We start from the raw sequence: 16,449 nt of genomic DNA on the forward strand, positions 1-16,449 counted from the left end.
GTATTTCACCATAATTTAGACCTCTCTCCCCATTGATTGTACCCAAAACAATTTGTAAGTAATGAATACAGATGCTCCCTACTTGCATGTATTAGGGCAACATCCAGCAAAGAAAACTTTCTGAGCAACTAACCCCAATATTCAGTGTTCTTTCTCTTCACACCACTCATTTCCCAAAATGGACAGAGTCAATTCGAGAGTATATGATCCATTTACTATTTCAAAAAGGGCATATTCCAGAATGTCTTACCTTAAAGATGAATGGTAACCAGAGCAGTAGAATGACTGAAATCTGCATCTGGAAAATAAGGCATATTTAGTCAATTAAACATGTATATTTTTGGCCTCAAAACTAAATTATTGGACATTCTTTACATGGTGTGTTTCATTTGAATGTAAAATCTTTTCAATTTTGACTGACTCACACATCCAAGTGAATGCTAAGGCCTTAAGAATAGATGCTGTATAATATTCTCTGTCTAATAAATTGAAAATATTAGTATTTTCCAACAAATAACAAAATAATTTCTTCTAGAAACCCCTATAATTAAATATAAAGCAGATAATCGAAACAAAACGAATTAGCAGGAAATCACGCAAAATTATATTGCATTATGTGAAACTAGTTAACTTTGATGAAAATCTAGAACACCTACACCGAGCTACTTCATTAGAAGTAATTCCTCACATTTTAAAGTTACACCATCTTTAAGAAAAACATTTGAAAATACCATTGAAACTGAAACTTACATGGGGGAGAATTGAGCACTTGTAAACAAGCACACTTTTTATAAAACGCGTTCATCTAACAAGCCTGTGGAACTTTTCCTAGGAACCTAGCAGTGCTGGGGTCCAAAGAACGTCTACATTCAACTTAAGGTTTTTTGTTTGTTTGTTTGTTTGTTTTTTAAAAAAGCAGCCCTGTATTTAAATAGACATTTCTAAAATTGAAAACTACCATTTCATAGCAAACAGGTCTCCAGGATCAACTTTAAAGCTCTCCACAGCCAACTCTACAGTAAGTTTGTTGCTACAAAATTCTGACTCTTGGTAAGCAGGAGTCAGATAAACTTTTACCTCAGATAAACTGCAACCCACTTCAAAAGAAGTACCTGCTCTTTCACCTCACAGACTCCTCCACAAAACCTCTGAGTTGGAACCTTGTTCGTATTTTTTTCAGCGATCTAAGAGTTCTATCCTCTGAGTTGCGATATTAACACACCCCACTCCAGCTAAGTGTCACGTAGAATTTCAAATACGTGCGCGCTATAATAACAATGTCAAAGTAAAAAGGTCGCTCCCGGCTGATCTTCGCTCAAATTCAGTTCTGTGACTCACAGCGTTTGCGGCCGGAATGCAGAAAGAGAAGCCGCTGCTCCAGGCGCACTGTTTTAGAAACAGTCCAAAGGAACCCACTTTTGATTGATGCATATAAAAGAAAGAACTGAGGTTTCCAGAACAGTTAGGCTGGTGGGAAAAGAAGGAACAGAGACCTGGAAATCAAAGGGCAGGTAGGGCACCGTGGAGTAGACTGCAGGTGCCTTGTGCCTCCCCGCAGCTCCCCACCCCGCCTCGCCTGACCCGCCCCTGACCCCGACCCCAACCCCAACCTGGCTGCACCACACAAGCTTTGCAAGCGCCCTGAGGCACTAGGTGCTGCGCTCGGGTAACCCTGTCCGGGAGCCACAGGGATGCGCGCAGTGCACTAGACCAGGAGAATCTGGTCTCAGCCCCCCCGCGAGGCCCGCCTCCCAGCTTGTTTTTTTTTTTTTTTGGGGGGGGGGCTCCTCTCAGAGTCAGCGCTTAGATGGCGCTTTTCCCACCCTTACGCAGGGGAGTTTCCTTGAGGCCTTGCCTGCTAATTAAGCGACGATCTCCATGGCAACGCAAGCGCGGGATAGGAGTGGGAGGCGAATCCCTAAACACTGACATCTGGAGAAGAATGACGCCGCACACTGGAAGCCAGGAGCACAGGGCCACGGGAGAGAACGTGAATGGGAAACATTGTCCTCTCCTGGAAAAGAAAAGAGTCAACCATGTGTCTGAATAGTCCCCATCAAGCACCGTTTTAAGTTTATCCATGTGGCTGTGCACGAAGCCACATTCTTTCGTTGATAATAAGTTCGGTGTTAGTTGCAGCAGTTGACTGCTGAGTCAAGCCTTCCTCCTCCCTGAGCTCACAATTAGGGTCTCTGACCTTCCTTGCTGGTTCTTGGCTCTTATGTCCACATCTGCGGGCGTAGGATGTGGAGAAAAAGGAACCCTTTTATTCTATTGGCGGGAATGAAGACTGGTCCAAACCCTACGGAAAGTAGTGTCGAGGTGTTGATTTTAACCGTCAACATTGAATAATTTTCATATATTGGTTGAGCATTATTTTATTGAAGAAATATTGTATTATAGCATGTTATGATGTTATGTTTCAGGTGTGGATGATTACAAATCAACATTTGCATATACCACATTAAGTTCACCACTTAAAGTTCAAGTCTATCTGTCCTTCAACAATTGACCCCTTTTATCCAGAGACCATAAGTATCATGTTATACTGTGAGCAAAATCTTAGAAAATACAGGATCCATTAAACTTTCTAGAGAACAATTACTTGTAGATACAAAGCAACAAAACAGACATAGAAATTAAATAATGGAAGCATTACAATTGGCATTAAGGATAAGAGTTATAGAATTATTAAATTGGGTTAATAAAGCGAAATTACTTATGTGTGTGTTTATGTGCATACATATGTAACTTAATAAAATAAAACATAGGCAGATATAATTCAATATAATTTGACACAAAACAAGTATGAATGAGAAGTCAGAAACTTAAATACTAAACTACATAAAGAACATATAATTTGTATTTCTATTTCAGGTTTTCTATAATCTTTGTATTTTCTGATATTTTGATAATCTAATAGAATGTTGTCTTTAACCAGAACTTCAAGCATTCTAGTTAGCAATTGTTAGTAAAATTAAAAAAAAAAAAAACTGACAATTCCCACCCCCCCCCACAAAGATGCAGTGCAGAGGCAGGACACCAAGCATTACAGCCACTTGTAAACTATATTCAAGAAAAATGAAGGTTAGGAACGAAGCAAACTAAACTTTGTGCAAATTGGTAAAGGAGACTGATTCATGGCAGATATATTAGGAAACTGCATCATATCTGTTTGAAAAATTAAAAACTGCCTCCCCTTTCTTACCTCAGCAGTTATTAGAAACAGACTCCTCCCTCTGAGAAGAGGCAGCCCCAAAGATGGGTGTTTGGCTAGGCAAGAGGCCAGTTGTGCAAAGAAAAAGACGTTCCTTCCTCTGGGCAGAAACAGCTTCTTGTTGTGGTACATGGCAAGGAACCTGGGGCAGGTGTCGGCATGCCCTTGTCCCCCAGATGAGCACATGTAGGGGCAGGAGGACATGGACCAGGTTTTCTATGATTCCAGCAGACGGGTGAAGGAGGAGAGAGTCCTGGAGCCCTTAGTGGTTTTGCAGGGTTTTATTGGGATTTACCAGGTACACAGTAGGCAAGGGTGCTGAAGGGTCGGGAGGCAGGCAGACTTGCCAGCCCCCAGCAAGTCTTCACTCTGGGCTCTCCGGCATTCTCTGGTGGTCTTTCTGCTTCTGCTTCTGCTTCTCTGCTGGCGTCCCCGTGACGCCGCCCGTGAAAGCCCAGTCTCAGCCCAGGTGAATCCCATCTACATATGCCCACACCCTATTCCAGGTGCCCGCCAGCAGGCATGCATTCAGGACAACAGGGTTCTGTCATCTATCCTAATGGGAGGAGGGCAGAAAAGCCCAATACTTTTACCTTACCCTACAACACGTTACACTGGGACCAAACTGGGAGCCATTCACAGCAATCTTGACTGAGAATGTTAGCACAAATGTGAATACTCATCTAGTCCCTGGGCTACAGACCCTCTGGCCTGTCATACTTGAAATCTGATTCTGTGTGATGGAAAAACTTATATTCTCAATAGATCAATTTTAAAAAACTGTTGAAAATCCGGATCTCAATAGTGTGTACAGTGAATATTGACCTTGAGATGCTGCATTGTAATTAATTGCCTAGAAAAATCTCAGAAGCTTTTTTTTTAGTCAAATTAAGAACCTCTATTCTCCTTCAGGAGTCAGAGACTCAAGATATCCTGAATAGATTTATGGTCAACTAATATTTGACAAAGGAGCAAAGGATATGCACTGGAGCAAAGAAAGTAAATGGTGCTGGGAAAACTGGGTCGCTACATGCAAAAGAATGAAGCTTGACTACTACCTCACACCATGCACAAAAACCAACTCAAAATGGATTAAAGAACTAGACATAAGACCTGAAACCATAAAATACATAGAATACAGGTGAAACCCTACATGATATGCACATCAAAGACATCTTTACAGACATATCACCCAAAGCAGTGATAGTGAAGGCAAAGATAAACAGCTGGGACTACATCAAAGAGCTTCTGCACAGCAAAAGAGACAATAACAAAAACAAAGAGAAACCCCACCAACTGGGAGAAAATTTTTGCACACAACACTAATGATAAAGGAGTGATCACAAAAATCTACAAAGAGCTGATGAGACTCAACAAAAACAAAGAAAATAATCTAGTCAAAAAATGGGCAGAGAGCTAAAAAGAAACTTCTCTGAAGAGGAAATGCAAATGGCCAACAGGCATATGAAAAAATGTTCAACATCACTTGTCATCAGGGAAATGCAAATCAAAACTACCATGAGATACTATCTTACACCAGTGAGAATGGCACATTATTAAAAAAACTAGCAACAACAAATGTTGGCAAGGTTGTGGAGAAAAAGGAACTCTCCTGCACTGCTGGTGGGAGTGAAAACTGTTCCAACCACTGTGGAGAGCTGTGTGGAGATTTCTTGAACTATTAAACATAGAGCTTCCATATGATCCAGCAATTCCACTCCTAGGTATTTACCCAAAGGACACAGAAACAGTAATTCCAAAGAACACCTGCACCCCTATGTTTATAGCAGCACTGTTTACAATAGCTAAGCTATGGAAGCAACCCAAATGCCCAAAAACACATGACTGGATCAAGGAGATGTGGTACATATACATCATGGAATATTATTCAGCAATCAAAAAAGATAAACACATGCAGTTTGCAGCAACATGGATGGAGGTAGAAGGGGTCATGCTCAGCGAAATAAGCCAGAAAGAAAAACAAAAATACTGGATGGTCTCACTCATAGCAGGAATTTAGAAAACTTAAATAAGAGACCAGGAAAAAGACTAATCAATACAAAGTAAAAATCAAAATCAACAAGCAACTATAAACCAGAGACACACTGGTGGGGGGGGAGGGGGGAGAGGAAGGACTAGAGTCAAAATGAGGGGGGAGGTGCAATTGTATGGGGAATATAACCAAAATGAAAATGCATACATTGTGCAAAGATGAAAAAAGATGTAAGAATTATATAAAATAAAATATTTAAATAAAAAAAGATATCCTGAATACCTATTCTCCTTTTCGGCTTAATTGAGTAAATCATTAATTAATTCACAGTCATCTCAAAACTAATATAAATGAAAGGTTTCGTTTGGTTAATGGTATTTAATTTTAATTTTTTATATTATTAAGTTTTAAAATTACTATTTTAAAATTTAAATGGAACCAAAAATCCTAGGTCATATTCATTATAATAAAACCCTAAAGCGGTACATAAAGTTAAAAGTGTTAAAAATTAAAAAGCTTATTTCAGTCTGAGCTTAACTCATCTAAAGTTTGCAAAATTATTTATTCACATAAGGCACACTATGAAATCACCATTAACAAAATGGAAAAATTAAAAATAGACAAAAGAAGTACAATCAATATGCAAAAAGATTGAAATTCCGCAGCTCACTCAGGCATATATACTAGTACATGACTGACTTTTTTTGCTTATTCTATCAACATGAACTTGCATTCCACTGCATGCTTGAGACTGTCATTACCATAGTTTATATGGAAAAATTTTTTGATTGTTCTCAGAAATATTCCACTTTTGGGTAGTGGGGGAACTTATAGTTGCCCATTGTGGGACACATGATTTTGAAATGAAAACACCTGTACTTAAAAGTTGATGACTGCAGAGGTTAAATAAAACAAACACTTATATATCTTATGGGAGGAAAGTTGGTTTAGCTGTTGTGGAAAACAAATTAAGGAATGTGGAAATACTTCAGCATGTAGATGACACTCCTTTCTTCAACTCCACAAATGTGTAAAGATTTATAATAGGAAAAAAAAATTTATAATAGGGAAAATTTAAAAAAATTAAATACCCCTTAATAGATAAGTTAAAAAAATGTTGGTATTCACTTAAGGATATATTATTTAGCACACAAAATTTTATTTTTTTATATAATTTTTTTTTATTTTTATATTCCCCATACAATTGCCACCCCCTTATTTTGACCCCAATCCCTCCCCTCCCCGCCCCCCACTCCCCATAGAGGGTCTCTGGTTCATAGTTGTTTGTTGATTTTGATTTTTACTTTCTTATAGTTATTCTTTTTCCTGGTCCCTTATTTAAGTTTTCTAGATTCCTACTATGAGTGAGACCATCCGGTATTTTTCTTTTTCTTTCTGGCTTATTTCGCTGAGCATGATCCCTTCCAGCGACATCCATGTTGCTGCAAATTGCATGTGTTTATCTTTTTTGAATTCTGAGTAATATTCCATGGTGTATAAGTACCACATCTTCTTGATCCAGTCATCTATTTTTGGGCATTTGGGTTGTTTCCAAATCTTAGCTATTGTAAACAGTGCTGCTATAAACATAGGGGTGCAGGTGCTCTTTGGAATGGATGTTTCTGTGTCCTTTGGGTAAATACCTGGGAGTGGAGTTGCTGGATCATATGGAAGCTCTATCTTTAGTAGGTCCAGAAATCTCCACACAGCTCTCCACAGTGGTTGGAACAGTTTGCACTCCCACCAACAGTGCAGGGGAGTTTCTTTTTCTCCACACCCTCGCCAACATTTGTTGTTGCTAGTTTTTTTAATATGTGCCATTCTCACTGGTGTAAGATGGTATCTCATGGTAGTTTTGATTTGCATTTCCCTGATTTCAAGAGATGTTGAACATTTTTTCATATGCCTGTTGGCCATTTGCATTTCCTCTTCAGAGAAGTTTCTTTTTAGCTCCTCTGCCCATTTTTTGACTAGATTATTTTCTTTGTTTTTGTTGAGTCTCATCAGCTCTTTGTAGATTTTTGTGATCACTCCTTTATCATTAGTGTTGTGTGCAAAAATTTTCTCCCAGTTGGTGGGGTTTCTCTTTGTTTTTGTTATTGTCTCTTTTGCTGTGCAGAAGCTCTTTGATGTAGTCCCAGCTGTTTATCTTTGCCTTCGCTATCACTGCTTTGGGTGATGTGTCTGTAAAATGTCTTTGATGTGCATATCATGTAGTGTTTCGCCTATATTTGCTTCTATGTATTTTATGGTTTCAAGTCTTATGTCTAGTTCTTTAATCCATTTTGAGTTGATTTTTGTGTATGGTGTGAGGTAGTGGTCAAGCTTCATTCTTTTGCATGTAGCGACCCAGTTTTCCCAGCACCATTTATTGAACAAACTCTCTTTGCTCCAATGCATATTCTTTGCTCCTTTGTCAAAGATTAGTTGACCATAAATCTGTGGGTTTATTTCTGCATTTTTCTATTCGATTCCATTGGTCTGTGTAGCACACAAAATTTTAATGCAGAAAAACTTCTGGGAGTATAAAAATTCTTAAAGATTTAAAATAATAAAAACATGTTCATTAGCAGGGACAAAAAGGCAAAAATAAACAAACAAAATGCCAATGGATATTATTTATGTGGATATTTTATATTGTTTTTCACCTATAAACAGTGCAGGAGAGTTTTTAATTCTCCTTCCCAACATGAAATCCTAAGTAGCCAAAAAACTTTACTGACTTAATAAGATTAAAAACAATCCCCCCATTCTGACCCCAATCCCTCCCCTGGGGAATATGAAAATAAAATTTATTAATAAAAAAAAAAAGATTAAAAACAGATTTCATTTTGTAGTTTCAAGGTATATTTCTGAGCCTATCAGGAAATATGTATAAATGTCACAATACAACACACACACACTCTCTCTCTCTCTCTCTCTCTCTCTCTAAATGTTGACAAGTCATTTACTGAGGTGGGAAAAACTGCAAGGAACTTACTTTTTTTTTTTTTTTTAAACTTTTTTTTTTTTTTAATAGAGGCATGCTTTATTTATTTATTTTATTTGTTTGTTTGTTTTGTTTATACATGCACTGGGTACAGTCAGAAGCGCGGGAGGGTGAGAGAATCCACCAGAGCCAGAGCGGGGAGCAGAGCAGGCAGAAGGACCGAAGTACACTGCTGAGGGGAGCAGCGGGCAGCAGGAGAGGTCTGCGCGCCATGTGGGACCCTCCTCCGGTGGTCAGGAAGCAGCCGGGGATCGAACCGGCGCCACAGAGGCCGCGGGCAGCTTCGCAACCCAGCGCTCAACCGCTGCGCCACCGGGGAGGCCCCAAGGAACTTACTTAAGGGAAATCAGGTAACAGTGTAACAAAAGTAATACAAGTGAAAATGTTAGAGAGCCGCCCACAGTTCACGTTCCAAGGATACACCCAGAGAATGAATAGTCTCCAGTTCACGCACAGGATCTTAATTCCTTTTTTTTTTTCCTAAGGTGCGTTGCCCAGTTCATCAAGTTAGATCTGGGGACACGGTGCTTCTTCAAGGTTCAGAAGTTGGGGAGAAGCCAGAGTCCCTAGGGCTCACATGGGGGAGGCATGAAGTTCTTTTTCTCCAGAATTCTAAACAATGTTGTAGGGGCAGGAAGGACACAGGGCAGGTTTTCTAATATCCAGCAGACCGGGTAAAGGAGTCAGAGCCCTCAGTGGCTTTTTGCAGGCTTTTATTGGGGTTTACCAGGTACACGGCAGGCAGGGGTACTGGGGGGGGCCAGGAGGCTGCTAGTCCTCCCAGCCCTCAGCAATTCTTTACTCTTTCTGGGCTCTCTGGTGTTCTCTCTGCTTCTTTGTTTTCCTGTTTTTCCACTTCTCGGCTTCTGTAGCTTCTTTCTCGGCTTCTCCTTTGGCTTCTGCTGGCGTCCCCATGACGCTGCCCTTAAAAGCCCAGTCTTAGCCCAGGTGAATCCCATCTACCTCTGCCCACACCCTACTCCAGGTGCCCGCCATCAGGCATGCATTCAGGACCACAAGGATCCATCATCTATCCTGATGGCGGGAGGGCAAAAAAGCCTGACATTTTTTCCTTACCCTACAAATATCAGTAAGAAAAGGAGGCCACCTTTATCATATACTATACCCTCGAAAGTTTTAGGTTCTCTTCTGGACTTTTTCTTGAATATATTTATCTAATTCTTATTTTCTCATTAAACTCCAAGTTGAGTGAATGAGGGTGAGGAGTTTAGCATTTTTGGCCTATGTCCTCATGTAGGGTAAGGTAAAAAGTATCAGGCTTTTCTGCCCTCCTGCCATTAGGATAGATGACAGAACCCTGCGGTCCTGAATGCATGGCTGATGGCGGGCACCTGGAGTAGGGTGTGGGCATAGGTAGATGGGATTCACCTGGGCTAAGACTGGGCTTTTAAGGGCAGCGTCATGGGGACGCCAGCAGAAGCCAAGAAAGAAGCAGAGGAGCAGAGAAGCTGAGATAGTAGCAGAGCCATGAGAAGAGCAGAGAGAATGTGAGAGAAGGCTGGAAAGTCCAGAGTGAAGACTTGCTGGGGGCTGGGAGGCCTGCTAGCCTCCCGGCCCCCCAGCACCCCTGCCTGCCGTGTACCTGGTAATCCCAATAAAAGCCTGAAAACCCACTGAGGTCTCCAGGACTCTCTCCTCCTTTACCCCATCTGCATGGGATCATAGAAAACCTGCTCAGTGCCTGTTCCTGTCCCTCAGAACACCTCAGAACAGCACGTGGCACATAGTAGGTGCTCAAGACACAGTTACTGTATTTGAGACTGTTTATAAAATTCTAGGGGAATGCTTCCATTTTTCCACAAAAAAATTGACTTAATATATTTAATAAATTTTTCACAGAGCATGAAAATAAAGAAAATAAAGGCAATATACATTATGTGCCTTATTTGAAGTACATAACACTTTCACTTAAGCAAAATGTTATTTTAACCAAAAATATTTGTTTCAATCTATATGTTAATAGGAATCAAAGAAAATCAAAATGTCAACATGTAGATGAAAAAGTCATTTTATGCACAACTGGATAAAATCAATTTTTATATATAGTAGTTATTGGGACTTTGAAGGCTCAATGTATATATCATTCCTTTATCCATTTTTAAGTAACCCTAATACTGGTTTCCCCACTAGCCCAAAGTATGACATTTTTATTTGGTATGATTCAACATGTAGATTTGAGACCTGAGACTGTCATTACCATAGTTTATATGGAAAAATTTTTTGAGTTGTTCTCAGAAAACATTCCACTTTTGGATAGTGGGGGAACTTATAGTTGCCCATTCTGGGACACATAATTTTGAAATGAAAACACCTGTACTTGAAAGTAAAGTACCTAGTTCAAATCTGAGCCTTGTCCACAGCCCCTGCATCTGCTTTCACTTTACTGTTCTCTCGTTGATGTTCCACTTTATTTGATCCCCACATCATCCCAAGAAAGGCACCTCTCCCTAGAGATGAGAAAATTTAGACAATTATGGAAGTGGAAAAGAATTTGGGAATTTTCAAATATCTCAAGATATATTTATTGCAAATATCAATAATCTACTGTATTTAAAAAGTGAAGCATTCTACTACAAGCTTAATTATTAATACATTCAAATAATTTTATTTCATTCTTCAGCAGCAGCAGCATGAACAGCAAAATAGCATGCAACTTCAATAGTATGCAGATGCATCTCAAAAGTCAAACATCATTGAGATAGTAAATAGGTTGCTAAATGTTAAACAGTAACAATATATTTGATAATAGTTTTAATTGCATAAAAAAATAAAAGCTCAAGATATCCCTCTCTTTTTAGTAACTATGCTACATTTCCCCATTCATTAATAGTGTGATGACTATTATATGCCTGTATATGCATAAGCATGTGTGGTATTTTATCTTATTTAAAAAGGTATTAAATTTAAAATTCTCAATTCTATGCAAGGAAATTCTGTAAGAATAAAATATTTTATGATAGATACTTTACTGTTCAAAAGAAAAGACCATATAAAAGAACTAGTACATACACATTGGAACTTAACAGTTTACATGAATTCATTATATTGTTACATCAAATAAATTTGTACAAGTCAAACAGCTTCTCTGGTTATATGATATATCTGCAAACTGAGGGGAATTTGCAGCTAATATCCCTAACTTCCATTCAGGCTTTAAATAATCTTAGTTCCCACAGTTCTATGATATATCTCTAAGGATGCCACTCTTTATGACTACAGATGTCAGTTTTAACTGATGATATTTTACCAGACTCAACAGTAGAGATATATTTTGCAAATCAAAAAATAACTCAAGTTAAATGGAAAGAATTTAGTAAAATAAACTTCTATTTGACAAGACCATCCCAGGTCTGCAGTATGTTGCAATTTTATACATCAAAGACACCTAAATGACTTAAAATAATTTGATTCTCTAAAATAGGGTAGATCAACAAATCTATTTTCCCATGGACATTGTATATATTTCATACCAAGTGTCAAATTGCCATAAACTAATCATCTGAAAAATATACTACTGTTAAATGGTATATACTTGCACAGTGCCTAGATAGTAGAGATAAAATTTCAATCCATTTGACATTATGATGCTGCATTGTGTTTTTCAAATCTGGAAGCTTAAATCCACTGGCATGTGCAGTCTATAGGTTCCTGGAGGGTGTGCATGATTTCAGTTCCATTTCCTGAGCAATACAGTGGCACAGTCAAGTTTCGCACTCCATTTTCACGACAACATTTGCAGAATCTTAGATGGCTCTCAATATTGATATTATAAATGGTGGCTGATGGGCATATTCCATCACAGGATGCAATATTTATCTGTAGGGAGTGACAGTGAGAAAAGAATGTCTTGAAAAATATAAAAGACTATTGATTGATTCCACTAAGAAGTCAAATGAAAGTCTTTTTCCTTATCATTTCAACCCTAGAGCCTCTGTAGGTCAGAAAACTGCAAAAAATATAAAGTTGCAAATTTGCAAAAGTCAAGGTGATGTTCCATGCAAAGTTACATTGATGTTGATATAACTCCAAGTATAAAATGTGTGCACATAACTACACAGATAAGGAACATGTTAATCACAATCTAGTGATTGTGATTAACATAGTAACTATTAACATAGTAACCTGTGCTACACCTTAATCAAGCAACTAAAGAAGAGAACAAATTATATTAAAGGAGGCAAAGTTAAAACTAGAACATTTTTGCTGAGTAAAATTGCACAGTTAAGACAATATGTAGTCAAATATACTTAGATTTAATTTTAATCTCTGTGGATCACAATTATCATTCAGAACTGTTGATTTTGTATGCTAACAGTAATTCACACTTCTTCACAAACAGTATATTTTAAGATAAGAATAGGAATAATCTCAAAGTTAAATATCATGTATTAGCATTTTATTGGCTTACAAAATTATTAGTATATGTGACACAAACTTTTGGAGAGACACATGTCCTTCATGTAACAAATGTTGCTTTTCCACTTACAGAGCTTTGACTTATACAGTCCTGTTTCCTTATGATTGATTTAATGATCACTTTCTGGCATATTCTTTCTTCTCGTTTACCTGATAAAATATAGAATGCATTAATTCATCAATTATTCAAAAAGCCCATGTCAAAATGTTTAATTCAAGTAAACCTATGACTCTACTTAAATTTTATTTATTTATTTATTTATTTATTTATTTATTTATTTATTTATTTATTTATTTATACAAGAACTGGGGTACAGGCCAGAGGTGCAGGAGGGTGAAAGGATTTACCAGAGACAGAGTGGGGAACAGAACAGGCAGACTAACAAAATACACTGCTGAGGGGAGCAGCAGGCGAGACAGGAGAGGTCTGCTGCGCCATGTGGGATTCTCGTCGGCTGGCCAGGGATCGAATCTGCGCTGTAGAGGCTGCAGACATCTTCACAGTGCGGCGCTCAACCGCCCGCGCCACCAGGGAGGCCCTATACCTAAAATTTTAAGTTTGATGTATTTCTATAAAATATATGCTGGCAGATTGAAAGATATTGAGGCCAGGCATTGAAGAGGCCTAAATCTATTACTGACAAGTATAATCAACTTTTCTGAAATTTCAATTCCTGATCTATAAGGTAAACCACACCTACCACCTCTCCTACTGCCTTAACTATTGTGAAGATTTGTTGTGGTCCTGTCTGTCTGCAATATGCTTAATAGAAAATCAATGTGTAGCAAGCAACAAATAGTAGTAATATGATTGATTACACAAATCTTCTCCTGTCTGCCCTCATGTGAAATAAATGCAATCACATCTCTAATAATTAACATTATAGAATCCACAGTCTTAACACTTCAACAGGATTCTATTCCTATGTCTCAAACCTATGAAGTCTCAACTCAGAAGAAGCAGAAGAAAGAAGTGACATCACAAAACTATAAATGTCTTCATATTCTAGAGTCAAAATGTCATTCTTTGAGTTCTTTATACAATGACTATTTAATACACATTAGTTTACATTTTATTCAGAGAGAATAAAAAATTGCTTGCGTTTAATGAGCAGTAAACTTTTAAGTACTATGTGTCTAGTCCTAGTAATTAAAAAAAAAAAAGTAGTATTATACTAGCCACAAAAGTCCCAACAAAAGAATATAAATGTTATGGGTTGAATTGTGCCTTCTTAATAGTCATATATTCTTCAGAATGAGATGTTATTTGGAGACAGGATTTTTATAGGTGATCAAGTGAAATTAGATTATTAGAGAGAGCTCTAATTCAATAGAACTAGTATCCTTATAACAAAGGGAAAATTTGTACAGACACATATGTAAGGCATACACCATGGGAATATATCATCACTCACAGATCTTGCAACAACCTTCATTATAAAACTTCACAATCCCTTCATTCTAGGAGGAGAAAAGGAATAAAGTCAAAACTCACAATGTTCATTCATTTCCTCTTAAACTAAAAATAGAAAACAAGTTTCTTCAATATTTTTATTAAATATCACATAACCTTTATAGAAAAACAAATGGGATATACCCCTTTTAATAAGAATAACTTTGTTTTTAAAATTAAGATCAGATATTTTATTTAAAATAATCAACTTATTTAAACAAAATCAACTTATTTAAACAAACACATTTTCACTACTCAAAAATATTTCTTACCAAAGCAAAGTACTAATAGATACTCTAAATAGAGGTCACTATATTTTTTCAACTCCTAGAAATGATCTAAATTTCTCTGGGACTAAACTCTTGAACATAAACTGAATGTTAAAATGATTTATCTTTTTCTTTAATATTTTATTATTTAAAAATTCTCCACTTCAGGATGACTCCAAAACTTAAATTCAGAAAATTATATTGATTACCTTTTTAAATATTATAGTAGTTACATAGTTACTGCTAACTGCAATTCAAATATAAGAATAATTTACTCATAAGAATGAGTCTCTAAGATGATGTCTGTTTTGCCAGAGTAGAAATTTTATGACTTTCACATGTATCATATCTTATTAGCTAATTCTCACTAAAAGAGTATACTTGAAAAAATAAAACTATGTTATTTCTCTACCCTTACAAATATTATGGCATCATAAAACAGAACAAACTTCACTCTCCATTATCAGTTTCTCTATTTTTAAAGCTTCAAAGGATCTTTTCCAAAAATTGTTGTTTTCATTTTCAAGAATCTATACTTTCAATGAAATTTTCTCTGACAGAATAAAGAATTGGGACAGTAAGATTAAAGTGTCAGCAATGGTATAACCAGTGCTGAGTTCTACAGTGGCTTGTGATTGGAGATGCTAAGAAAAATTTGACTTAGGCAGCAAGAGTTAACAGGTAAATGACATCATAAACCTATTTAAGAAAGAAAGCTGGACAAGCTTTAACTGATTTGTTTATAAATTCATATTGAAAAATAGTCTAAATCAACTGATCAAATGATTTTTCAATAATCTGATCTACACATAAAATTTCAGAGATAACATAATTATTATTATGTCAAAATTTTTTGGAATACCTCACATAACTCAAAATGGAAAACAGAAGAAATATAACAGGACTTTTACTTATACATGAAAATAAAACATACATCAAAATGAATAAGCCACAAAGTATGTATTTATGATCTTAGAAAACATACTAATGCATATTTTTCTAAGTTACACCTAACACAAAATTTTCATAAATATAACAAATTACAAACCATTTTGCATTCAGTCTCATTAAAAGGGGGACAGACCATACTATAGTTCAGAATAATTGTTCCTTCATCAGTCTTAACACATTCATATGTGGTGCAATTATAATGCCAAGTACTCCCCTCCTAAAAATAAAAGAGAAAGTTATTGTTTTGCATATTAATATCTATTGTATTTCTTAAATAGAAAATTTCCTCTCCTGCCAAATTAAAAGTAAAGTCAACATGCAGAAAATGTTTTATGACATAGTTTTCATATGGAAATGTCCCCAAATATATCTAATATTCATTTAAAATGCATATATATGTACATATGTATATGTGTGTATGGATTTATATATATATATAGTGTGTGTGTGTGTGTTTGGAACTGAGATGTAAATGTACAATAAAGCAATAGATCAGTGATAAGGAGGCTTGGAATAAAGGTTGGGAGATGTAATTCAAAAAAGGCAATAAGAATGATGCCTGAATTGAGACTATTCTGCACAAGGTAGTGCTTCATCCATACCTAACTCTAAACTTGATAAAACTGCATATAACTAGCTGCGTCTTCAAAAATGAACATAAGGTGGCGCAGGGGTTAAGCACCACACTATGAAGCAATCCACCGCCTCTGCAGCTGAGGATTGTCTGAGTTCCATCCCCAGACGGCCAGGGAGAAACCCACATGGTGAGGCAGAGCTCTCCTGTCTTGCCTGCTGCGCATCTCTGGTCTGTACCCCAGCTCCTGTATGCGTAAATAAATAAATATTTTTTTTTAAATGAACATAAGATAAATTCAGGAAATCTGAATACAATTGCTGATTGAGTCTGCTAATAACCTAGTTTGATATTTTACTATAGTTTTACAAGATGTTACTAATGTACACCATGGAATATTACTCAGCATTCAAAAAAGATAAACACATGCAATTTGCGGCAACATGGATGGCGCTGGAAGGGATCATGCTCAGCGAAATAAGCCAGAAAGAAAAAGAAAAATACCGGATGGTCTCACTCATAGCAGGAATCTAGAAAACTTAAATAAGGGACCAGGAAAAAGAATA

The 16,449-nt window shown here is 37.0% G+C and overlaps 2 protein-coding genes across 2 annotated transcripts in view; both read right to left on the reverse strand.

Moving 5' to 3' along the window:
• The window catches only part of LOC119247470 (tenascin-R-like), a 49,412-nt gene extending 47,886 nt beyond the window's left edge, over positions 1–1,526 (reverse strand). Inside the window, exons 1-2 of the mRNA XM_037513932.1 lie at positions 1,339–1,526; positions 251–298 (exon numbers count right to left, since the gene is read on the reverse strand). Of these exons, the coding sequence (XP_037369829.1) occupies positions 251–298; positions 1,339–1,431 (141 nt within the window). The 5' untranslated portion in view covers positions 1,432–1,526. The remainder of the gene's footprint in view (positions 1–250; positions 299–1,338) is intronic.
• A 9,376-nt stretch (positions 1,527–10,902) lies between these two features.
• The window catches only part of OTOGL (otogelin like), a 201,790-nt gene continuing 196,243 nt past the window's right edge, over positions 10,903–16,449 (reverse strand). The window contains exons 61-64 of the mRNA XM_054696187.1: positions 15,407–15,526; positions 14,052–14,097; positions 12,707–12,786; positions 10,903–12,036 (exon numbers count right to left, since the gene is read on the reverse strand). Of these exons, the coding sequence (XP_054552162.1) occupies positions 11,836–12,036; positions 12,707–12,786; positions 14,052–14,097; positions 15,407–15,526 (447 nt within the window). The 3' untranslated portion in view covers positions 10,903–11,835. The remainder of the gene's footprint in view (positions 12,037–12,706; positions 12,787–14,051; positions 14,098–15,406; positions 15,527–16,449) is intronic.

This window comes from Talpa occidentalis, unplaced genomic scaffold (assembly GCF_014898055.3).
Source record: "Talpa occidentalis isolate TD23 unplaced genomic scaffold, MPIMG_talOcc4v2.1 talOcc4.16, whole genome shotgun sequence".
Lineage (NCBI taxonomy): Eukaryota > Metazoa > Chordata > Mammalia > Eulipotyphla > Talpidae > Talpa > Talpa occidentalis.